This window comes from Myotis daubentonii, chromosome 16, assembly GCF_963259705.1.
Source record: "Myotis daubentonii chromosome 16, mMyoDau2.1, whole genome shotgun sequence".
In the NCBI taxonomy this organism is placed as follows: Eukaryota; Metazoa; Chordata; class Mammalia; order Chiroptera; family Vespertilionidae; genus Myotis; species Myotis daubentonii.
The window spans coordinates 33,529,350-33,555,324 of NC_081855.1; the positions used below are offsets into that span (position 1 = coordinate 33,529,350).

General features: G+C 39.6%; 1 protein-coding gene across 1 annotated transcript; it reads left to right on the forward strand.

The window, feature by feature from the left end:
- The first annotated feature begins 675 nt into the window (after nucleotides 1–675).
- On the forward strand, nucleotides 676–25,100 carry LOC132219301 (leucine-rich repeat-containing protein 37A-like). The gene is made up of 12 exons (XM_059671671.1): nucleotides 676–2,696; nucleotides 4,775–4,846; nucleotides 8,537–8,608; nucleotides 11,668–11,739; nucleotides 12,796–12,876; nucleotides 14,375–14,446; nucleotides 15,072–15,146; nucleotides 17,829–17,944; nucleotides 19,732–19,863; nucleotides 20,122–20,249; nucleotides 21,142–21,240; nucleotides 25,059–25,100. The coding sequence occupies exons 1-12, from the start codon at nucleotides 676–678 to the stop codon at nucleotides 25,098–25,100; spliced, it is 2,982 nt and encodes a 993-aa protein (XP_059527654.1).
- Nucleotides 25,101–25,975: the final 875 nt, after the last annotated feature.

Consider the following 25,975-nt stretch of genomic DNA (forward strand, 5'->3'; position numbering starts at 1 on the left):
CTTTCTTGGAAAACTCTTCAATACTCCCCTCCTCCCCACCTTCTTTTACACCCCCTCCCCACATCCCACCATGCCTGGGCTCTGGGGCCACCCAAGTGTGCAGTCCAAATCCTGGCTCACTGTGAGTGGGGAGGGGACACCCGGAGGGAGATAGTTATCTTTTCTGCAGGTGAAAGGAACCACTTGGTCCCTGGTGATTCTGGGGAAAAAGCTCCCTCTTCTGTAGGCACTTCAGCCCAAGAATAATCAAGATCGCCTAAATAAAGGTTAGAACTTGAGGTGGGGGAGGGGTGCTTGGTTGCTAAGGGGCACGTGCAGGACAGGCTGCCAATTGTGACATGGCTGCCAATTGTGACATGGCTACAAATTATTGGGCTCCTGCTCAGCGTGGGTACTTGCATCCCATTTATCTGGGTTGCGTGTTCGTGCCCCAGTATTTTGGATCGCTCCTTGTGCTCCAGTCTCCTGGATCGCTTATTGTGCTCCATTCTTTTGGATCACCTGTTGTGGCCCAGTCTTCTGGGTCACTCTCCTTACCCCATTCGCCTTGGTGGCTCACTGTGCCCCGGACCTCTGCCTGTCATGTCCGGGCTGCACATGTGGGCCCCACGGTTCCTGTTCCTATGGCAGCTGTTGTGGCTGCAGGTCCAGGCAGCTCCAATTCCGGAGTGGGCCATGGACTCTAGCCTGCTGACCTCTATCCCCCTGGGGCCCACCAAGCCCTGGTCTTGGGATCACGAGGCAGCAGACTCACTTCCTGATTCGGGTGAAGATGAGCATCACCTCTTGCCAATCGGTGAAAAAGATGTGGATCTGGGGGTTTTAAAAAGTTCAGAGCCCCCTAAGAAGACTGCATCATCTGAGCAGGAGTCCCTAGCTCTGTCTACTTTGGAGGCTGCGGCTACAGCCCTGCAGCAGGCTGCAGCTCCTCCAAAGCCCTCTGAGGTGCCGGTAGAACAGCAAGCGCTGGTTCAGGCTCAGTGGCCAACCATTCCACCTGTGGACCTGGGAATCACCATCACTCCTGAACATAGTGTGGGGGCTGTGGCTACAGCCCTGCAGCAGACTGTGGCTCCTCCAAAGCCTTCTGAGGTGCCGTTTGCACAGCAAGTGCCGGTTCAGGCTCAGTGGCCACCCATTCCACCTGTGGACCTGGGAATCACCATCACTCCTGAACACAGTGTGGGGGCTGCGGCTACAGCCCTGCAGCAGACTGCAGCTCCTCCAAAGCCCTCTGAGGTGCCGGTAGAACAGCAAGCGCCGGTTCAGGCTCAGTGGCCAACCATTCCACCTGTGGACCTGGGAATCACCATCACTCCTGAACACAGTGTGGGGGCTGTGGCTACAGCCCTGCAGCAGACTGCAGCTCCTCCAAAGCCCTCTGAGGTGCCGTTTGCACAGCAAGTACCGGTTCAAGCTCAGTGGCCACCCATTCCACCTGTGCACCTGGGAATCACCATCACTCCTGAACACAGTGTGGGGGCTGCGGCTACAGCCCTGCAGCAGACTGCAACTCCTCCAAAGCCCTCTGAGGTGCCGGTAGAACAGCAAGCGCCGGTTCAGGCTCAGTGGCCACCCATTCCACCTGTGGACCTGGGAATCACCATCACTCCTGAACACAGTGTGGGGGCTGTGGCTACAGCCCTGCAGCAGACTGCAGCTCCTCCAAAGCCCTCTGAGGTGCCGTTTGCACAGCAAGTACCGGTTCAAGCTCAGTGGCCACCCATTCCACCTGTGCACCTGGGAATCACCATCACTCCTGAACACAGTGTGGGGGCTGCGGCTACAGCCCTGCCGCAGAATGCAGCTCCTCCAAAGCACCCTGCGGTGACACTTCCACATCCAGAGAGTGTTCAGGCTCCTCAGGCAACCTTTCCACCTGTGGAACTGGAGCTCACCATCACCCCAGTGTCTACGGTGGAGACTGGTACTACAGCCCTGCAACAGACTACAGCTCCTGCAAAGCACCCTGAGGTGACACTTCCACCGCCAGAGACTGTTCAGGCTCCTCAGGCAACCTTTCCACCTGTGGACCTGGAGCTCACCATCACTCCAGAGTCTACAGTGGAGACTGGTGCTACAGCCCTGCAACAGACTACAGCTCCTGCAAAGCCCTCTGAGGTGACACTTCCACCGCAAGAGACTGTTCAGGCTCCTCAGGCAACCTTTCCACCTGTGGACCTGGAGCTCACCATCACTCCAGAGTCTACAGTGGAGACTGGTGCTACAGCCCTGCAACAGACTACAGCTCCTGCAAAGCCCTCTGAGGTGACACTTCCACCGACAGAGACTGTTCAGGCTCCTCAGGTAACCTTTCCACCTGTGGACCTGGAGCTCACCATCACTCCAGAGTCTACGGTGGAGGCTGGTGCTACAGCCCTGCAGCAGACCACAGCTCCTGCAAAGCACCCTGAGGTGACACTTCAACATCCAGAACTTGTTCAGGTTCAGCAGGCAGCTTTTTCTGAAGTCACAGCCACAGTTCTATCGTTTGACCTGGAAGTTACCATAACTCAGCCACCAGCGTCATCAGAGACAGTTCCTCCAATGACTGAACAGAGTGCCACCGTGAACATATGTGAGCTCTGCTCCTGCAGTAATGGGACACTGTCATGTATTGGTTTTGGCTCCAAGCGGAGGCTCAACAGAGTGCCAGTACCAGAGCCCAGCACCTATAATGGCACCTTCACCATCTTGTAAGTATTGCCTTTCCTCATTTGCTCTCTGCATCCTGGCTGACATGGCAGCCTTTTCCTTGAGGTCTTCCTCATCTCCCCCAAACCATGTTGAATGACTTGGTTTTTATCTTTGTTTGACAACTATTCTTTATCTTTATTCTCCTTAATACTATTGTTCTCCCTTAACCAGTCTTTTGATTGTAATTGCCCATATTATTTTTCCAAATTTTTAGCCCTAGCACTTCATTCCTTATCCTCTACTGTCCTCCCACTTTTGCTCCATTCTCTTTACAGCAACATGGCCCTCTCCCAGACTTATTGGTGGTGGTACAACAAAGTGGTTAGAAGTAGAGATTCTACAGCCAGAGTGACTGGGTTTGAACCCAGTATGCCTTTATTAGTGTTGAGACTCAGTTTCCTCACCTGTAAAATGAAGATTATATAGTTACCGTTACATAGGATTGTTGTGAGTTTTAGAAGAGTTAGTGTGTGTGTGTGTGTGTGTGTGTGTGTGTGTGTGTAGTACTTATACAATTTCCTAACATATGTCTGTGTTGGCTATTATTATTTGATCCCTCCATCATATCTAGAACTTATCTTTGCCCTCTGACTTTCTATATAAATGACCCATTTTGTTCCCAGCCCAGGTCTAAGTACTGTGGGAGTCACAGAAGTATGACTTTTCTATGGAACATAACGACAGTGGTAGGGGGGAATTAAGGAATATACATAAAAGAGGAGGAGATATATAATTAAGTTCTAAAAGAAATACAGGCCAGAGTTGCTACAATACAGCAGAATCTGTAGTTATTGGTGTATGGAAGTCAGGGAAAGCTGCATGGATAACCCAGAACTTTAGCTGGGACTTAAAGGGAGGCTATGGTTTGGTAAAATAGTGAGTACAGTAGGGCAAAGGCATGGCTACAGGAATGATCATGACTTAATAGACCAGTCTGGTTATAAAGAATTGGTTTAGGAAGTACTGAAAAATATGATGATGAAAAACCTTGACTATCGGATCTAGTCGGATAGTTGACTATAGGAAGTTACACTGATATAAGGAAACCTATTGAAAGTTTTCAAGTGAGAGAGACAAAGGTGTCAAAAAAATGTTTATTTTAGATTCCATAGGTAGAGTGATCTAGAAAGGAAATCTTGACTCAGGGAGACCAAGTAGAATACTCTAGGAGTCCATTGAGAAGGCACTGAATCAAAGTGTTGTGATAGGAGAAGAAAGAAACTCCTCAGAACACTATAAAGGACAAACTGGCAAGCATTACTAACTGACTGCAGTGAGGGATGGATGTACAGGAAAGAGAAAGATCAAATATGACCCTGGAAAATTTCTGTCCTGGATGATGAGGGGAATGATGGTGGTATGACAGGTGGACATACAGCAGTTGTGAAAGAGAGCCAGTTTGAGGAGGTGAGCTCAGTTTGGGCTTCTTTCATTGGTTAGCATACACAAGAAAGCTTCTGCTTGAGTGGAGATGACCACTAGGCAGGGGGGCAGACAGATATCTGACTTTTTCTGACCCTCCTGAAAAATGCGTAAGCTGAATAGGTAAGTTGTTGCTGAGGGAAGAGGACAAAGCTAAAGATTCAAAGTCATCACAGAATTAGTGTTTGAAACTGAACCTCAGGAATTGAACAGGTTCTTTTAAACACTTGTAATTCATAGACACATTCTCACTGTTTGTGGGTTTTTTTAAAAAAATACATTTTTATAGATTTCAGAGAGGAACGGAGCGGGAGAGAGAATAATGAGGTCAATGATGAAATCAACAATGAGAATCATTGATCTGCTGCTTACTTCAAGCCCCCTACTGGGGATGGAGCCATAACCCAGGCATGTGCCTTTGACCAGAATTGAACCTGGGACCCTTGAGTCCACAAGCTGATGCTCTATCCACTGAGCAAAACCAAGTGGAGCTCACATTATACCTGTATTAATTGTGCAAACTGGAAAGCTGACAGATGTGGAAATTAGAAAGCTTGTGTTTCCTGCATTTGAATATCAAAGTTGCAATGATTGTTTTACTTAATCTGTTCATTCGTTTCTTACCTATTCAATGATATTAACTGTTTCTTTGCAGAAACTTGCAAGGAAACGCTATTTCTTACATTGGTAAAGATACCTGGAAGTCATACCATTTGGTTGAGAAACTGTGAGTATATCCTCTCCATAAGTGAATTTAAAAAAACTAACTGCATTGTAAGAACTTCTTGGGCCAGAATTTTGAGGTCAGTAGCTCTGAGAAAAGGTATTTCCTACTCTGTATCCCAAATCAAGTCTATTGATTGCAATTCTGTTCATTTTAAAAAATTAAATTTGGTAGGCCCTCTTTATAGTCACAGTCAATTTAAACTTATTTTCTATTATAATAAGCAACACATGATTATTTTTTTAATATATAAAAATTAGATAGCAGATATAGTGAAAACCCTGGTTGTGTCCTTATCCCCACCCTCAGGTAACTGCTATTCTATGTTTACTATATTTCCTTACATATCCTTTTCAATGCATTTGCCTACATACATATTTACAGATAGCAAAATAGGTATGTTATATGATTTTCATATCTTTTTTTACATCATTGATAACATCCTAGCTCTTGATTCTTTCACCTAATAATATATCTTACACATGTTTCCTTCTTGTTAGAGAGAGGGTTACCCAATACATTTAAACTATTTCATAATATTCCATAGTTTAATAATCCCCCTATTGATGGATATTTAGATTATGCCCAGTTTTCTTGTTATATGTATTTGATGCAACATACATTCTTGTACATGCATCTTTGGGACCATGGGCTGGTATTTATGTACAATAGATATTTAGAAATGGAATTATTGGGATGAAACTATATTGATACAGCATTTAATTACCCTTAAAGAAATTATGCCAACTTATACTCCAGTAAGTGGGCAACTACAGTATTTATTTTCTTCTATCCTTCCACCACTAGATAGTCTCCATTTCTTTGGCTGATCTAATGGGTGAATAAAGGCGGTCCCACCTAAGTTTGAATTTTTCCGATTACTTGTGAATTCAGATACTTTTATTTATTCATTGAGCATTTGTTTCTTAAAAATAATTTTTTATTGATTTCAAAAAGGAAGAGGGAGAGAGAGAGAGATAGAAACATCCATGATGAGAGAGAGTCCATTGATCGGCTGCCTTCTGCACACTCCACACCAGGCATTGAGCCCGCAACCTGGGCATATACCTCTACTGGGAATCAACCGTGACCTCTTGCTTCATAGGTTGACATTCACACACTGAGCCATGCTGGCCAGGCAGGTTTGAAGATTTCTAAGTCAGCTTGAGATTTATACCTTGGAAAGAAGAGGTTCCTAACTTAGAGTCAATGGACCCCCCACTGCACCGTTTCTTACCATTTTTTCCCCCAAATATCTTTGGTTATCTGCAGAAGCCTATATTCTTGAGGACTATATTTTAAAAGATGTATAAGTTAAGATATATATGAAAATAAAGGAAATCTATTATCAAAATGCATATTTAAAAACATTTTTTATTTTCCTATGATTATTCTTTTTTTAATCCTCACCTGAGGATATTTTGTCTTTGATTTTTAGAGAGAGTGTAAGAAAGAGGTAAAGACCGACAGAAATATCAATGTGAGAGAGACACACTGATTGGTTGCTTCCTGCTTGGGCTGGGGAAGAGCCTGCAACCCAATGTATATGCCCTTGACCAGAATTGAACCCGGGACCTTTGGTCCATAGGCAGACATTCTATCCACTGAGCCAAACCAGCTAGGAATAAAATATTTTTAAAAAACAGATTTTTGAAAGGCCAGCCAGCGTGGCGCAGTCGTTGAGTGTCAGCCTATGAACCTCGAAGTCATGGTGGGATTCCCATTGAGGATACATGTCCGGTTGCAGGCTCAACCCCCAGTGGGCTGTGCAGGAGGAAGCTGATCAATGATTCTCTCTCATCATTGATGTTTCTCTCTCTCTATCTACCTCTTCCTTCCTCTGTAAAATTAATTAAAGTATATTTTTATTTTTTATTTTATTTTGTATATATTTTATTGATTTTTTACAGAGAGGAAAGGAGAGAGATAATTAGAAACATTGATGAGTGAGAAACATCGATCAGCTGCCTCCTGCAGATCTCCTACTGGGGATGTGCCCGCAACCCAGGTACATGCCCTTAACCAGAATTGAACCTGGGACCCTTCAGTCCGCAGGCCGACGCTCTATGCACTGAGCTAAACCAGTTTTGGCTAAAAGTATATTTTTAAATAAAAGCAATAAAAATATTATTGATACTACTTCTCTTTTTTACGTTTTTCTTTAATCCTTGTCTGAAGATATTTTTTCCATGAATATTTTTTAGAGAGAGTGGAAAGAGGGAAAGAGAGAGAGAGATAGAAAGACATGAGAAAGAGATATCGATTGACTGCCTCCTGCTGGTTTGGGGCGAGGGATTGAACCTACTACCAAGGTATGTGCCCTGGACTGGGAATCGAACCCATGACCTTTTGGTTTGTTGGTCAACACTCTAACCACTAAGCAAAACCAGCCATGGCAAATCTTTTCCTCTTATAAGTAACACAAGCTATAGTGGTTGATCTAATAACTATTATAACTTCAATGCAGTGATGAGAATAAATGTTATTTTGAGATATCTGCAACAAATATCTTATATAAAAACATCTGTGATTTTATTGGAGACCCAATGAAGTACTCTACTGTTAATTTAGTATAGTTTGTTGCCTACATTCACAATGCAGGGCAATGCTAATTTTTGGTAGAGGTTTGTGAAAATAGAGATGTAATTTTATGTCCCATTCAGGTTTGGCCCCCTGAATTCAATCCATACAATGCTATTCACTGACTCTGGCCTGAAGGGGTAATCAGCAAATGGAAATTACATGCACACTTTTGCATGTATTCAAGAAAGTGCAGTTTTCTAGGGAAAGGGTCCATAGCTTTTATGAAATTCTCACAGGGCTCTTGTCTCCAAAGATTACTAGTCAGAAATGTAGGGGAGAAGACAGACAGTTCTTTGGCTGTAAAGCTGTGCTTACTCTCATGAGTGATAGTAAATGGATGATTTGTTTTAAATAAAAGTAGTAGACTGAAAATGATGTTTGTCGTTTTCTGAAATCATGGAATAAGTATTTATGGAATATCTGCTATGTGCCAGGAACTGTTTTATGTGCCAGAATTACATGCCCAAGAACAAAGTAGACAAGTTACTCCATTTTTCAAGGGGTTTACAAGTATATAATATGAAAATGAATACCTATATATATAAAAGCCTAATATGCAAATTGTCCCCATGGGAATTCTACTGGGAGACTGATGGCTTGCTAAGATGTGCGCTGACCATCAGGGGGTGGTGCGAAACGAAGGAAGGTCCCGGCCAGCAGCGAGCAACCAGGGAAGGGAGGCCCCGGCCAGGCAGCCGGAAGGTCTCAATTAGCCCTGATCACCAGCCAGGTATATCGACCCTACCCTATGCATGAATTTTGTGCACTAGGCCTATATTGTGTGTGTATATATATATATATATATATATATATATATATATATATATATATGTATTAAGTAGCTACATATTATTTCAAATATTGGTAAGTTCTTTGGAAAGAAAGCAAGCTGAGTAAAGAAAGTGAATCAATTTTAGAATGCTATATTGTTTGCAAAAGAGGATGGGAGAAGAAAGGTTTGAAAAGAAAAACATTATCTTCCTTCAATTAAATAAAAATTAGGGTATTTCACGGGCACCATTACCCAGGTTTCCCCATATATATTTCTGTGCAGTAAATAGTTGTAGTTATTTTGCATTTTGATCCAGAAATAACCTTTTCATTTTTCAGAAATCTCAGTGCAAATAATTTGAGAGAATTACGTAAAGATTCATTTGAAGGCCTGGTTTCCCTCCACTATTTGTAAGTTAATTGTATTTACTTATGAGATTTTAGTTATATTATCTATAAAATAAATAAGGGGTTCAAATGAAAAAATTTCTACAATTTTTCCAGCAATAAAATTCTACAATTCCATAAGTCTGTGTAGCTCATCTCTAGCATTTAATATCTCCTATGCATTTTCAGTTTCAGTATTGTCCTCTAGACAAAATATTGATAGGAAAAACTCTTCATTTATGGAGTAAAAGTGGTGATGAGGTCTGAGTAATGATACACACCCATATGAGCCTTGTTGTATAAGGGTTTATATACCCTCTGCTTATATTTATATTTTGTTTAGGGCCCATGAATCAAATTGGGCCTATGATTGCTCATTTCTGTTTTTTAATTTAAATTCTTTATTTTTTAAAGTATTACATAAATATCCTTTTCCCCCATTTACCTCTCCCCGGCCGCCTCCCTCCACCCCCAGATTGTTTGTTTCTTACAGCACATAAGTTAAGAAGGATTTTCACACTTTTAAAGGGCTTTGAAACAAAAGAAACAAAGAAGAATATGCAAGACAGACTATTTGTGGCCTGCAAAGCCTAAAATATTTACTGTTTGACCTTTACATAAAAGGTTTCAAAATGTTGATTTAGTCAAATGAGAGGAATTTAGCTTAACCTCAAATTGCCTCCTATAGGACAAGAAACTATAAAGCATTTACATTAATTTGAATGCCCTTAACCCATAATTTTTTGATAATTAAATCTGAATTAGATTAACATTTATACATTAAATGTTTATGCAGATGAATTATGTAAACAATATTATTAAGAACTTATTAAATTATGAAGAGAGCAGACTGGTGTTGAGGATTTCAATGCCGGAATTGTTATACCAATACAAAAAGGAGATGTTTAAAATGATGGCTAATTGGTATTGTTAGGAATGTCTCCATTAAGTAAGTATATCAGAAATGCCCCTAACTTTACTAATTATAAAATAAAAATCTCTTCAGCCTCCTTGTCAAGGAAGAAATGCTTGCCTAGTATCTTATTTACTTAGAAATAGGGAGATGTTCTTTACTATAAAAACTCGACTATGATTCTTTGTCCATGGCACCCAGAGCTGTGTGTGTCATTAATCCTTATTAGGCTAATTAATGATGCTATTTAGCAAATGGATTCTTTCTGCAAATATGGAAGGCTTCAGGCAATTAGGTATAAAGAGCCTCACATGACACTAAAAATAGTCACTTGTATTATTAAACATTTCAAGCTTCAGAGGGATATCCACTTTTATATTGGCCTTCTTGCTATCTCGCTTTCAAACCTTCCATACAATTTGGAGGAAATAAAATGAAGTAAATAACTGCTCAATAGGTTAGGTCGTTCATTAATTCTACTGTGAAATACTTTGTAAGCTACCTATTTCATGCTAGCATAAAATATTCCCATCCATTAAAAAATGCCAATCAATAAGCAAGCTAAAACAGAACATGCCAAGCACTGTACCTAGAACTATAGGCACAAGATAGGTACGTCAGGGTTCCTAGCCTTCTGATAATTCATGCTCTCACAGGGAAAATAAACATATCAACTTAATCCATAGAGCACAAGTACTAAATGGAAGACTATGTGCTGCAGTGGCACACAAGAGGGAGCCATGAAATAATAAAACTACATTTGTTTTAAAAATCATTTTTCTCTCTACTTCCCAGCTATTTGTTTATTTGATAAATATTTCAGTTTGCACCTGTTCTCATGTCAGTAGACAATGCTGATGAGCAAGACCCAGTCCATACTTTAAGGAGTTTATACTCAGAGGAGATAGGATGCAAAAATAACTCTACTAAAATTTTGTAAGAAATGAATATATAAATTAGCTTTGGTCACAGCAGAGGGAAAAAAGACTTTTCATTGGATCAGCAAAGATGTCAGTAGAGCAATGCTGTTTGAACACGACCTTGAAGGGCTTTTGGGGATCAATGGACAGACATCTTGAGTAGAATAAGCTTGCAAAAGGAGCCTGGGAAAATATACCTTAAGTAGCTGTAGAGTACACGTAGGCGGAGGAGGAGATTAGAGGCAGATCTTCTGGAGTTTTGAATATCAAGTACCAAGTTATCACAGCATTGCTGGAGGAGAAGCTTTAGCCTACAGCAGAGTCACTTGGAGGGCTTGTTAAAACTCAAGCTGTACCCTTAGTTACTAATTCAGTCAATCCAGAGTCGGACTGAGAATTTCAATCTTTAATAAGTTCCCAAGTGATGCTGACTGGTATTTAAGAACCACTGCTGGAGTGTTAATCTGGTGACTGTGTGCAGGATGGTTTAGCAAAGGGGAGATTATAGATGGAAACACCACTCAGAAGACAGTTAGAAAAGTGAGGAGAAAAGTGAGCGACTAAAGTGGAATCAATGGACATAAGACAGTCAATTATAGACAAGGGATGGTGTTTTCAAATAAAAATCCAACACCATGTTGTGTTCTGTTGTCCGACCACTGTACAACTGAAGCCATTAAATACATGGGTATTAAAACAATGTATAATAAGAAATGAATTTCTATTAGTATAATAGAATATATCATTAGTTCTACGTTCTGTATTAGTTCAAAGTTCTGTATTATTTAGAGCAGTCACTTCCTTTAAGTTATGTGAAAAGGCATCTTTTATTTCTTCTGGTATTGAATTTGTCTAAAAAACAGAAGTAAACCAGGGAGGTGTGTAGATGTGAGACTATTTTTTTTAATGTTAGAAATTTATAAATGTACATGAAGATATAAACTTTGAGCTCATAATCAAAATTTGATGAGACCACAAAGGGTCTTCTAATCAGTTCTTCTGCTCTCAGGAAGAAAACCTTCAAAATGTATCAAGATCTATAGTTGTACGTTGTATTTAAGAAGATCGGGATGGTGAGCCTTTTGAGTGAGGGCAGTAAAATGGGTTCTGGATGGTTCAAATCACAATTCTTACGGTTTTCAGTTTAGACTAAACCTGTGTATTCAATATTATTCTAACCTCTACCAGTTATTCCTACTAATTAGATACTAATAAGTAATTAAACACTATTTTTCTTTTACTTTTTCTAGGGACTTGTCCTGCAATAAAATTGAATTTATTGAAAAGAATGCATTTGATTCATTACCTTTTTTACAATATATGTAAGTTATAAATATAGCCTCATTGTGTTTAGGAATTTCATAAAATATAATTGTAAACCTTTTTGTTATTTATTCTGAAGTAAGATTAAAATTTTATTACTAGAAAACTACTAAAGTTATGTAGCTAATCCCATTGGTCTCTAGCATAGATTAGTGTGAGAATTCTGTCACATTCAGAATGAACCATTCTATCTGCACAGCAAAAGAAACCATCAACAAAACAACAAGAAAGCCCACTGCATGGGAGAACATATTTGCCAATGATTTTTCCAATAAGGGTATAATCTCCAAAATTTACAGAGAAGTCATACACCTTAACAAAAGGAAGATAAATAGTCCAACAAAAATGGGCAATGGTTCTAAATAGACACTTTTTGAAAGAGGACATACAGATGGCCCAGAGACATGTGAAAACATGTTCAAAGTCACTAAGCATCGGAGATATGCAAATCAAAACAATAATGAGATAACATTTCAGACCTATCAGAATGGCTATTATCAACAAATCAACAAATGACAAGTACTGTTGAGAATGTGGAGAAAATGGAACCCTCCTGCACTGCTGGTGCGAATGCAGACTGGTTTAGCCACTGTGGAAGACAGTACGGAGTTTCCTCAAAAAGTTAAAAACAGTGTGAACCATACTATAGCAGTGGTTCTCAACCAGGGTGATTTTGCACCAGTTGACACTTGGCAATAGCCAAAGAGGGTTGTAGTTGTCAGAACTGTAGATTTGCTACTGCCATCTAGTGGCAGAGGCCAGAATTAGTGTTCAAAGCAAAGGATAGTTCCCCATAATAAAGAATTATCTATCCCAAAATGTCAATAGTGTTGAGGTTGTGTAGCCTTATTTCAGAGAAATATAGATCAGTTTAATGCACCACATGTATAAACATGAAAGCATAAACCATAAGCAAATATTCCCATAGTAAAAATTTTAGTATATAGAGGGAGTATTGAGGTTGTTTTATCATATATAAATTAGAATCTCTGCTAAAGGATAAGTGATCTGAAAGAATGTTTTCTCTTCTTTTGCTCTTGTCTTTTTTTTAATAGAAATCTTGGTTGCAATTTAATCACAAAAGTGAACTTTGGAACATTTCAGACCTGGCATGGAATGCAGCTGTTACACAAGTTGTAAGTGAAATAGAAGATGAACACATGTAAAAAGCTATGTGTAAAAACTTCATACAGTGATTGGTTGGCTAGGTATAAGCTCAGTTTGAACTCGAAAAGAATGGCTTAAGAGCCATTCTTTTTTTTTCTTTTTTAAATGAGGAAACTAAGGTACAAAGAGTCCCAGAGACTTGTTTAACTGACATATGCCATGCTCTGCTTTCCCAGAACTGACCTTTGGCATGGGCTTCTTTGTTTTCAAGTATTGGGGGGGGGGGCGGGCGGAGGGGTGGTAATAGTGAATTGAGAGGAAAATTTATTTCAGCACTGGGAATAAAAGTTTGTGTCAATTAAGAAATTTATTTATTTGATTGATATGTAATCAAAATATTATTTATTTTTTAAACAAACATCCATTAAATTCCTAGTAAATGTCAGGCACTAATAGTCAAGAAATTGACAAGTAAATAGGTGATTCCAATCATTATAAGAAAGACTGTGATGCAAGAATACACATGGGAGTATGTGATAGGAGCATGGCTTTCACCAGTTCCTCTTACATCTATCCCATTTGTGGCACCAAAAGCAAGGAATTAGGTCTATTTTTCTATTTAACTTGATGGTTTACACTGGAATTTAAAAAATTTCTGGAGATGAAAGAAAAGCACCTTGAATTATGAGGACATTGGAAATGGTATTTCCTTGCCCTGTCAGGCTTGGCTCCATGGATAGAGCGTCGGCCTGCATACTGAAGGGTCCCAGGTTAAATACTGGCCAAGGGCACATGCCTGGGTTGCAGGCTTGATCCCCAGTAGTGGGTGTGCAAGAGAAAACATATCAATGATTCTCTCATCATTGATGTTTCTATCTCTCTCTCTCTCCCTTCCTCTCTGAAATGAATAAATATTGAAAAAAAGAAAAAAGAAATGGTATTTTCTGTAGAGCAGGAGCTTCCTATCAGCATAGTCAATAATGGGGTTTTCAATCTGAAAGGTTCTTCAGTATATTTTTCTTAGCTATCCACTTCTTTCCTCTTTTTTTTTTTTTTTTACTTTCTCTTCTCCACTTTATCATTCAGAGACACGGGTAGTTCCCCAATTAAGAATCCTTTATAGCCCTGGCCCGTGTTATACAGTGGTTGGAGCATTGGCCCATACAACAAGGGGTTGCGGGTTCAATACCTGGTCAAGGGCACGTAGCTGAGTTGGAGGTTCTATTCCTGGCCCTCATTGGGTCATGTGGTGGAGGCAACCAACCGATGTGTCTCTCTCACATCAATGTGTTGTTGTTTTTTGGTGTCTCTCTCTCACTTTCTCTAAAAAAAGAAGTGGAAAAAAGATCTTCAGGTGAGATTAACAACAACAAAAGAGAATGCTTTACAGATTCTAAGGGTGATCTCTGGGAATAGACCGAAAATGGTTTTTTTTCAACCTTCATATTTTGAACCAACAAAATGAATATAAACTTTCATAGCAGTTATTAAAAATGCAGACAATTTTAATTCTATTGCATTTTCCAGAATTCTACATGAAAATCCTCTGATGACTGTTCAAGATCCATATCTTTTTAATTTGCCAGCATTGAAATATTTGTAAGTATTGCAACATTTTCATGGCTCATGAGATGATTTCTGTTCTTACTTTTGTGAAAGATGAAAAATTTTGCATTTTGACAAAAAACTCATAATTTAAATTTTAATGGGGTTATTCTCAAAAATGATTTATCAGCACAGAAAAGTGATTAAAAAAATGTACAAGGGCAAGATAGCCAGGAGAGGAAGGGAGCAGTGTTGAAAAACACATTCAGACATGAAACATGTAGATGCATGTAGAAATACCATGGATCTCAGAAAGAAAACAGGAATAAGTTGTACATTCTGTGCTTTTTTAAAAATAGTGATCACATAGTGGTTGGAACAGAGAATGAGAAGTAGGATGATGGTAACACAAAAACAAAATAACACATTGTACTGTTCACCGAAGTCATTAATTTGATGATGCAAAGACATTAATTTGATGATGCAATACATTTAATTTCTTCAAGAAGAGCTCTCTAAAATGATTATCTATGGAAAATAAACTAAAGTACCCTGAATTATGGAGCTGACTTGACAGAGAAGCCAGAATTTAGGTAAACAGATGTTGTTAAGTGTCTTTTTAAGAATAGAATTTTTGTCTATGGGTTCATATCATGCATGTTTGGTCTTTCTCCTTCAGAGACTTGGGAACAACACAAGTGACTTTGACAACACTTGATAACATTCTCATGACAGCTCCTGAATTAGAGAAACTGTAAGTTCATTTTTCTTATATTTATTTTCACTTAGTTCTTATGATTTGCTTTTTTATTTTCTTAAGTCAGGTTTATTGAGGTATAATTTGTATTTAATATAATTCTCTCTTTTAAAGCGTACAGTTTAGTGAGTTCTGATAAATGTGTATTTTGATAAATGTACCACCATCACATTAGAGATCCAGAACACTTTTATCATCCCCACGGGGCCCCTCATATTTCTTTTTAAAAAAATGTATTTCTTTATTGATTTCAGAGAGTAAGGGAGGAGAGAGAGATAGAAACATCAATGATGAGAGAGAATCATTGATTGGCTGCCTCCTGCAAACCCCTTCCTGGGGAATGAGCACCCAACCCCGACATGTGCCTTTGGCCAGAATCGAACCTGGGATCCTTCAGTCCACAGGCTGATGTTCTATCCACTGAGCCAAGCTGGCTAGGGTCCCCTCATATTTCTTTGCAGTCAGTTACTCCTCCCATCTCCAGCCCCTGGCAAGCACCAGTCTGTTTTTTTAATGTTATAGTCCTGCCTTTTACAGAGTGTCTTATAAATGAAATCATGTAGAGCAAGTGTGTCAAACTCAAAGGCTAACACGGTCCAGATAAATGAGGCATGTGGCCGTGGGCTGTGAGTTTGACATGCTTGATGTAGTGTAGCTTTTTGTGTTGGCTTCTTTCATGTAGCATGATCCTTTTGAGATCCATCTTAGTTGTTGCATCTATCAGTAGTACATTTCTTTTTTTATTGCTGTGTAGTGTTCCAATTGTGTGTATATACTCGTTTGTTTCTGTAGTTATCAGGTAATGGATATTTGAGCTGTTTCTAGTTTTTTGGCTATTATGAATAAAGATCCTAAAAATACTCACGTGCAAGTCTTTGTGTGAACATACGTTTTCATTGCTTTGGAGTAAGATACCTAAGGGTGGGGTTGCTGCATTATATGCTGAGTGCATATCTAACTAGTAAAGAAACTGCTAAACTGTGTTCTAAAGTGGTTGTACCATCTCGCCTTCCCACCAGCGGTAGATGAGAGTTGCACTTGCTCCACATTTTCACCTGATCTTTATATTTCTGTTTGATTTTTAAATTAGCCTTTCTAGTAGGAATGCATTTGTATTACAGTGTGATTTTAACTTGCATTTCTCTAATAGCTGATGGTGTGGAATGTCTATGTGAAAATATATTTTTCAATGGAGTGTCTGTTCAAATCCTTTTTAATTTGACATTTATCTTAGTGTTGAGTTTTAAGAGTGTTTTATATAAAGTCCTTTCTGTAAGATATGTGTTTACTAAATATCTTTCCAAGGTTGTGCCTTCTATTAAACTTATCACTGAAGAACAGAAGTTTTTAAAAATATACATTTTTATTTATTTTAGAGAGGGAGAGGCAGAGGGAGAGAGAGAGAGAGAGAGATAGATAGAAACCTCAATGATGAGAGAATCATTGATCAGCTGCTTCCTGCATGTAACCTACTGGGGATTGAGCCTGCATCCGGGCCTGTGCCCTGACCCGGAATCCAACAGAGACCTCTTGGTTCATACCTCAATTCTCCACTGGCGGGCCGGACTGTTTTTCTGTTAGTTTGTTTTTGTTTTTTAATACTCACAAGGAGATATTTTTCCTATTGGTTTTTAGTGAGGGGGGAAGGGAGGAAGAGAATGGGATAAAAGGGAGAGAGAGAGAGAGAGAGAGAGAGAGAGAGAGAGAGAGAGAGAGAGAAATATCAATGTGAGGGAGACATATCAATTGGTTGATTGGTTGCCTCCTGCACACCACAAAGCCGTCATTACAATCAAACTGTCTATAACCTCAAAAAGCTGCATCATGTCCCTTTTATAATTCTTCCTTCCCATTCCTCCTTGCCCTCCCCAATTCCTGTGCAAACACTGATCTTCTTTGTGTTACTATAGGTTAGTTTGCATTTTCTAGAATTTTATATAAATGAAATCATATAGTTCCTACTCTTTTCTAACTGGCCTCCTTTACTCACCTGATTATTTTAAGAACAGAGGCTCAGTGCATGAAAATCATGCAATGGGGGAGGGGATCGGGGGAGTGTCTCTCAGCCCAGATCTTGGTGGATGCCCAATGATGGCTCCCTATAGGTTGTGGGCCTAAGCTATCACTTGGACATCCTTAGCATTGCTGTGAAGGCAGGAGTGGCTCCCGCCACCACCACCGCTGTGCTTACCAGCCATGAGCCCAGCTTCTGGCTGAGAGGCGTTCTCTCTGTGGGAGCGCACTGATCACCAGGGGGCAGCTCCTATGTTGAGTGTCTACCCCCTGGTGGTCAGTGCATATCATACCTTCTGGTCGTTCTGCCGATTGGTCGATTTGCATATTAGCCTTTATTATATAGGATTAGTCCATGTTGTTTTGCCTATCAATCATTCATTTCTTTTTATTGCTGAATAGTATTCCATTAAGAACGGATATATCAGTATTTTTCAACATTGATGACTATTTGAGTTGTTCCAATTTTTGACTATTACAAATAAAGCTATTGTGAATATTTATGTACAAGCCTGTTTATGGAAATATACTTGAATTTCTCTTGATAAGTGCCTGAAAGTGGAATGGCTATGTCATACAGTAGGTGTATGTTTAAGTTTTAAAAAACAACTATTTTCCAAGTAACTCCTTTGTCACTAATATAATTCTGTATGTTTCCATTTATAGCATCTTACCTAACCATTTGGCCTGCTGCCTCTGCCAATTTAAAAATAATATTGAGGCTGTTGCCAAGACGGTCAAACTGCATTGTGAGATCGAATGTGTGACCGACACACCTTGTGGTGAGTCTCAATTGCCTGATGATAAACTTTTGAATTTTTATTTTGTTTTCATTTTTTATTTGTAATCAATGACGATACATTTTTAGGCAAATAAAGTAACTATCATTTTTATTCATTTAATCAGAGTTCAACTCCAAGATTTTAAGAACTACTCTTTGCTAAAAGTCAGGTGAAGGGAAGGGTATTTCCATTAATGGCCACATCGTGTGTGTTGTGCTCTCTGCTGGGTGCTTTTCCTCCAAATGAGAACTTGTTCATTAGTGTGTCACAGTTTATAAACTCTTTTGTATGCATCAGGTTTCAATTATCCTTTGCAGTGTAGACATTTTTATTTCGTTTGTTTTTGCAAGTTTATGAAAAGAGTACAAATGATGCTGTTTTATGTAAGTTTTATTTGGAACCTGAGAGTTTTTGGATCCATCACCAGAAGCTGCTACCCAGCCCTTCTAAGGCATGGGATGGCTCTTTCTTTTTAGACTGTCCAGCTCTGACCTTGCTCTGAAGCACAAGGTGTTCTATCCACCAAACAGTCGTGTGTTTTTAAGTATTTTTCTACACATTACCTTTATTGGCAGCTACTTGATAACTTCCCAAATGTGCTTTTATGCCCAGATAGCTTAAATACAAATTTCCATCAGTGATCTGTGCTACTGATATAAAGTCAGTGTTGCTTATTTTTCAAACAATGTTTTGACCAATGATATTACTCCCTTCTGCCCCAACAATGGGCAGAACAGGCATTTTAATCTCCTTTTAAAGTGAGTGAATACAAGACCAGAAAGGGCTGAGAGCTGTCATCTAGTGCCCAGGTCTCCAGCTCCCAGTTTGGGGCTCTCCGCAAGCCCTTGCTCTTTCCCAGGACGTTACCTCCTTCTCTCACCCTTATCACCACCAGCAATACTTTTAATTCTTCTGAAAATTCTTGTGTACCAGCTGCACAATGGCACACTTGACCCTCACACAGTCAGAATCTTTGGATGGTTCCCCAAGTACAGCTGAAAATATAAGAAATGACATGAAATGATAGCAAAGTAGGCATCTGACAAGAGTTATTTTTCCCATATGTAATTTAGAACCCCAAGTATTATTCCATAGATTTATTGACCATTCCACAGTGGTACACAACCTGGCAAGTCTCTTAATGTACATCCCAGATTCCTGCCTAAATCTTAAGCACAGAGTGAGGGTAGCCATATTGTTTTTTCTGTATAGAGCCCTCTGTAATGGGAGTGGCATATATGGAGGCAGGGCCCAAGTGAGGAATCCGTGGGTTAGTGGAGAAGGGTGTGTCCAGATGAGGACGTGTTAGCCGTGTGTGTTAATCGTGGTCATCTGTGATGGTAGCAAGAACACAAGCATCCTAAAGAGTGGAGAGAGGAAGGCTCAGGCTTCCTCTGCATCTGAAGCAGGACAGGATGGGGTGCGTGAATGTGAGGAGTCACAGTAGATCTGCAGAGCGTCTAACTGAGTGGGTCTTCCAGCCCTGGCTTTCTTCCAGTAACCGGCAGTTGTCCCTTGGGGACCAATGGAATAATCCTAAATATGGTCACCATATGTCATGCTATGGAATGTTCTAAGTAAATAATCACTTAAAAAAAGACACAGTTTCTCCTTTTGTTTTGTCAACAATCATAGATGTAAGTTGGGGTTTATTTTTCGCCTCTCCAAATGGCACTCAAATATTTGCTGATTACCTATATATTGGTCTGGGATATATGGTTGTGGACTGACAAATAGCTGTCCCATGAGTCTTTCAATATCAAATGTGATATCTTCTTTTTTGACAGATGAAGAACTCATAATAGAAGGACCGCTAATGAACACAATTCAGGGCCGGCAGAACAGCAGCACTGAGCTGACCATTGAGCCAGAGAGGACATCCTCTATCAAAAATGGTGACACTTCCTCATCCCTTATGAGTGAGCAGCTAGACTTTAATGATAAAAGTGATGTTAATAGTGCACTAAAATTACCAATTGCCTTATTTCTTGGAGGGAAATCTAGAAGATATAGAATCAACTTTATTACCATTCATTAAACTGCCTCTTTCTAATGTAAAAGATGCAGATATGTCCCTGAATCATCTGAAAAACAACAGAAGGAATCCTTCTCTTAAACCTGAACTTAACCATTCAAGTTTCAAAAATTAACCGAGGAAACTCTATTTTCTGGAATAGGCCTTCTGATGAGACTGCTCACTGAGCAGGAGGAAGTAAAGATATCCAACGCAGACTGGGATGGGGAACAATGGAAAAATGAGTGGATGCATGCCCTCAGGAAGCAGGAAGAGAAGGTGACTAATGAGGTAAGGACAGGTCCTGAAACACCTGACCTGGACTTTTAGGCAGTTTAGGACAGAGATGGCGAACCTATGACACGCATGTCAGAGGTGACACGCGAACTCATGTTTTGGGTTGATTTTTCTTTGTTAAATGGCATTTAAATATATAAAATACATATCAAAAATATAAATCTTTGTTTTACTATGGTTGCAAATATCAAAAAATTTCTATAAGTGACACAGCACCAGAGTTCAGTTAGGGTTTTTCAAAATGCTGACACGCCAAGCTCAGAAGGTTCGCCATCACTGGTTTAGGACATGCCATGAAGGTACCCAGGTAGGAAGACCAGGAGCACCTCCTCTCAATCGTGTCTTGATCACGTGACTTTGGCTCCGACAGTGATCTTCCACTTTGCTCATTTAGAGATTTGTGCCACTGTCCCTAGGGTAGATGAGAAGAGGACCTAAATTCTAAAATAAACAAATTGTACAAGAAAATGCTAATGATCAGATTACATAACACATCAGATGTGGTATGTTCTTTAAGAACCTATAAGATTTGGTATGTTGCTTAAGGACCATGTGGAAAGGTGGGGTTTTAGAGCAGTAGTTAAGAATAGTTAGCAATTCATTAGAATAGGCTAGAGAATAGTTAGTTTTTATGCTTTCCATATCTTTGTGGGTTTTTTAATGTTGTTGTTGTTGGTGTTCTTGTTCCTCCTCTTCTTCTCCTCCTCCCTCTCCTCCTCCCTCTCCTCCTCCCCCTTCGCCCCTCCTCTTACTCCCCCTCCTCCTCCCCCTTCTCCTCCTCCTCTGCTTCCTCCTCCCCCTCCTCCTCCTCCTGTTCCCCTCCACCTCCCTCTCCACCTTCCCCTCTTCCTCTCCCTCCTCTTCCTGTTCCTCCTCCTTCTTCTAGCTCAGGAAAAAAGTGCCAAGATATAAGAACGAAGTCATCATTGCCGCACCTGTGATTGCAGTAACAACGTTTTATTTTGTAGTTTTCTGTCTCATTGTGGTAAGACAACAGTTAATTCAGATTTCCAATATATAGTCCATCTTTGAGGAGGTTCAGAACCCACAACCTGAAAATCAAAGCCACTGTCCTGTCTACTCCTACTTGATACTCTTCTTTAGTCATGAGCACTGAGATATGCTTTATTCTTTTTTTTTATTACAAATTATATTCCAGGGATGTTTAAAGGAAGCCCACTCCCAGAAATCTCTGTGAAAATGAAATCAAGATAACAAGCCATTAGACGATTTTTAAAAATATATATTTTTATTGATTTCAGAGAGGAAGGGAGAGGGAGAGAGAGATAGAAACATCAAATGATTGTCTGCTTCCTGCAAGCCCCTTATTGGGAGCAAGCCCGCAACCCAGACATGTGCCCTTTACTGGAATCAGACCTGGGACCCTACAGTCCACAGGCCAACGCTCTATCCACTAAGCCTAACCAGCCACTAGACTTTTTGGAAACTTAAGTTTGATAGGCCAGAATTGATATGATAGCAAAATTTCTTCAACTCAAAATGACCGAGGTTGAGTTGATGTACTCACCAATTACTCTCTTCCTGATTTCTTTCTTTGTTGGATAAAATGAGGAGAGATATAGAATCTCCAACCTCATGGAGCTATGTCACCCTAGCAGATGGGACATGGCATAATGATAAAAGTGTGATCTTGTCAATTCTTAAGGTATACTTAGCAGCTTTCTTCTCCAGTGTGTAAGGCATGGTGTTAGTAGGTTCAGTTAAAACACTGCAGCCTAAATCCTGCCTCAGGTTTCTCTAAAGCATGTCATGTTCGAGTCAGCTGTTCCCAGAACTTGTCTGTGTCCCTTTTGTTCAATTACATAATGGTGTACTTTCCCTACTGGCAGATTGCTGACATTAAAAGAATGATTTAATAAGCTGACGATCTTGACTCTACCCCATAAATCCAACATAATATATTTTATTTACCCTTTCAACAGTCATGGCAGCCCTCCATTCCAGCCAAAGCCACCCCTCACCATAACCTAGCCACACCAGGCCCATTCCCACTTTTTTGTGTGCCTTTGCCCATCTAAAATTCCCTTCTTTGCTCTCCCTGGGGAAGTCCTGTGACTATCTCAAAAGCCACCTCAGGTTCATCTTTCTTCATGAAGCTTTCCTGGAGTCTTCCAGCCATGCTGTTCCTAGTTTTTTTGTGAGCTGTGTCACTATTTTTCTTTGAGGCAATAGTAAGGCATTTGCCTCCCCTGAGAACTTAAAAATATGGTAAACTATTTTTTAAAATGTGCCTCCCCAAGAGAGAAATACCTAAATGAACACATCATGGAGTAGAGCAGAGATATGTAAACACCAAGTGGCTTCAAACCTATGTGTTCCTAAGACTTTTGAAATGTCACATTTTAATATTCTAATCTGTGGAAGAAAATGAAAAATGGGTATAGAAAAGCCACCTAATTGTTTGAGAGGGAACATAATAGCAGATCTATATTCTCATCTTAAACAAACATATTTACGTAAATGTAAAAAAAAAAATAGAACCTGTATAAGTACTAAAAGAAAATAGAAGCAATATATCTATAATCTGGTGGTGGGAAACAGCTTTTTGAGGCCGATACCACAGGCAGAAACTTTGATAGATTTGACCACCTTGTCTCTGACACCATTAGCAAACAGCACTGGTTGATGCCAATCACAGGATGAGGATTTTTCCATATACATACTGAGTGATTGAATCCCCACAATCCTGTGAGGAAGATAGTACCACCTTCTTCCATAGATGGAGATGGACTTAAGTTCCCAGTGGCAAAGTCAAAAGCCGGACCCTGTTTTGCCTGACTGCGAAGTCCGTGCTTCTTACACCACTGTTCTGTGTCCTTAAAGACAAAAAACACAGGCCATGGCTGCTGTTGCTCAGTCGTTAGAGCATCAGCCCAAGCACCCAAGGGAAATAGGTTGATTCCAGGACAAGGGCGGGTACCTGGGTTGCAGGGCACCTGCCATGCAGGAAGCAACCAGTTGATGTGCCTCTGTCACATTCCTATTTCTCTCTCTTTTTCTTCCCTCCTGCTCCCTCCCTTCCTCTCTCTCTGAAAAACAATGGAAAAAATATCCTTAGCTGAGGATTAACAACAACAAAAAAGAACACTGGGGAATATTTGAAACATTGAAATTCAATGAAAGCCACTAACGATTTAAGTTATTTAATGTAAAAAGAGTTCCATAAATCAACAGGAAGAAGACAACCCAGGGTGGAAGAGGGCAAGGGCTGTGAAGAGTAGGCTGTGTGTAGACAGTCTATCACCATATCTGTCGATCTTCTCTTGGTTTATGGGGTGTGGATTCTATTAGCGAGGTCTTTGACCTCTCACAGTATGAAAGTAGTCTGATATTTTCTTCTAGTCCGTTTTATAATATTTGTGTTTTTTCCTCAAATTAAAGAAAACCATCATTGGTTTTATTTGCTTTTCCTGTGGTTGACTGTTATTCCCCTACATGAAAATCCAATTGTCTTAAAATGTTTTATTGAAGATCTCATTCTTTCTTCACTGATCTGAAATCTACCTTTCTGTAGACTGTATTCTGTTGACCCAGTTATCTTTGTTTTGTACCAGTAGAACTATCAGTAGCAGTATCAATAGATAGATAGATAGATAGATATAGATAGATATAGATATATACATATATCTATCTATTTATCTATATATCTATATCTATACCTATCTATATCTATCTATCTATATCTATCTATCTATCTATCTATCTATCTATCTATCTATCTATCTACATATCTTGCAGGGAGGAGGTGAGATGGAGAGAAAGATAGAAACATCAATGATGAGAGAAAAATTTATCATCTGCCTCTTGCACATCCCCTGCTAGGGATCAAGCCTGCAACCCGGGAATGTGCCCTTGACCAGAATGGAACCCAGGACGCTTCAGTCTGCAGGCCAACTCTCTATCCACTGAGCCAAACTGGCTAGGGCCTGTGTCACTATATAATTCCAGTTCCATTTTAAATTCCTTTTTGGCAGTTAAACTCCTCCTTTTTGATCCTTTTCATAAATTTCATTGCATATTTTCTCTACTAAATGTCAGTTGGTCAGTTTATGTTTAAAAATTATCTTGGAATTTGAATAGGATTGCATTGCATTTGTAGATTAATTTAAGGAGAATTGGCATCTTTACTACCGAACATGGCACATCACTTTGTGTATTCTTTCTAAAGTCCTTCAGAAGAGTTTGAATGGGTCGTGCACATTTTTTGTTAAGTTTATTCCTTTATACAGTTTATTGATATTGTAAATGGACTCTTTCATTTTTTTTATTAGTTATTTGTGGTATGTAGGAAAGCCATTGAGATTTGCATGTCTTGATTTAGCCATCTTACTGAATAAAATTTTAATCTATGCTCCTGGGCTTTTTAGGTTGTACATTATCTCTCATGCAAATATGTTTTGTCTCTGTCCTTCCAGTACTTCATTTTTCCTATTAAATTGATTAGGACCTCCTCAACAATGATGAATAGTATCAGTAATAACAGGCATCCTACTCTTGTTCTTGACCTAAAACAAACCTGCTGTGTAGGTTTCTGGTAGGCACTTTCATTTTCTTTTCTACTTCTAAGAGTTTTTATTGGGAATTATCTGCTGAATGTTATCTGAAACAGCCAATAAAATGCATTGCCAGCTGCATGCAAGGTCCCAAGTTAGGACTATGGAAGAGTCAAAGGACCAGACCGAGTTTCTGTCCTCAAAAAATTTACCGTCTCACTTAAAAGAGAAGGAATAAAGCTTTAGAGGTCGTTGTGCTGAATAATCATGATGTTTTCTTCCAAAATAGATTTTTCGGAAGAAGATACATAAAAGGGGAAGCTCAAGGTAAATATGGATCTGGTGATATTTAAAGTAGAATAAGGAGAGGAACTTCCTCTTTCTATAAGAAGCCAGAGGTGACCTCTGAAAATTTCTCATTATTCACTTGAGTCAGAAAACCCCACAAAATCATGAAAGTCAAGAGATTTAAACCTTTGTGTTCACTTTAAGGACACTCATAAAAATGACACAGGTCATCAAGGGTACACATATCTGAAAACCACCAAGCATCTGAAAGATGTCACTTTATAGGAGCAATGTGTGCCATTCTGTCATTACATTGGTAGAGTTGGTAGGCGTGCTCAGGCCAAAGAGAGGGGCTGGTTACAGGATTGGGTGCAGATTTGTGACCCCAAAGAGTGCTGAATTTTTGCTGCTGTTAACGTAAAAAAACCATTGTAAAGAATTTTTTTGAGATTATTTGAGCCAAACTGTCCACATATGCTGGGAAGTAGAACCTCTAGGAATTGAGGTAATGCTCCAAAGAATGGCGGGTTACATCTGTATTTATACATTGCAATCAAAGGAAAGGGACGTAGGTGGATTACATGAAATCCATTGGTGATAGATTAAGGAGGTGGGATAAAGCAAAGCAGCAAAACCTCTGGGATAGGAGAAAAAGTGAAATGATGGACATGTGCTGCTTTTACATGGATGGATACAGGATAGTTCAACATATGAACAGTTGATGATTAACTTGATAACATAACAATGAGGAAATGTCCTGGTGCTATTTGTTGCACCCTGAAGGGTCCAGAAAAAAGAGGAATTTACAGGTTACCCAGACATTTCACAGATATGTTATTTTAGAGGCAAGAAGACAAATGGGCTCAGTAAAGATCTAAGTTGATCTTTGTCAGGAAAATACTGGCCTAGGACATGACA

What these genes read in the sequence shown, in the direction of transcription:
- LOC132219301 (XM_059671671.1), top strand. Translation starts at nt 676, where the DNA reads ATGGACTCTAGCCTGCTGACCTCTATCCCCCTGGGGCCCACCAAGCCC. An exon ending in ATGCAGCTGTTACACAAGTT is followed by an intron (nt 12,877 to 14,374) that starts GTAAGTGAAATA and finishes TGCATTTTCCAG; the next exon opens with AATTCTACATGAAAATCCTC. An exon ending in AAGAGAAGGTGACTAATGAG is followed by an intron (nt 20,250 to 21,141) that starts GTAAGGACAGGT and finishes TCCTTCTTCTAG; the next exon opens with CTCAGGAAAAAAGTGCCAAG.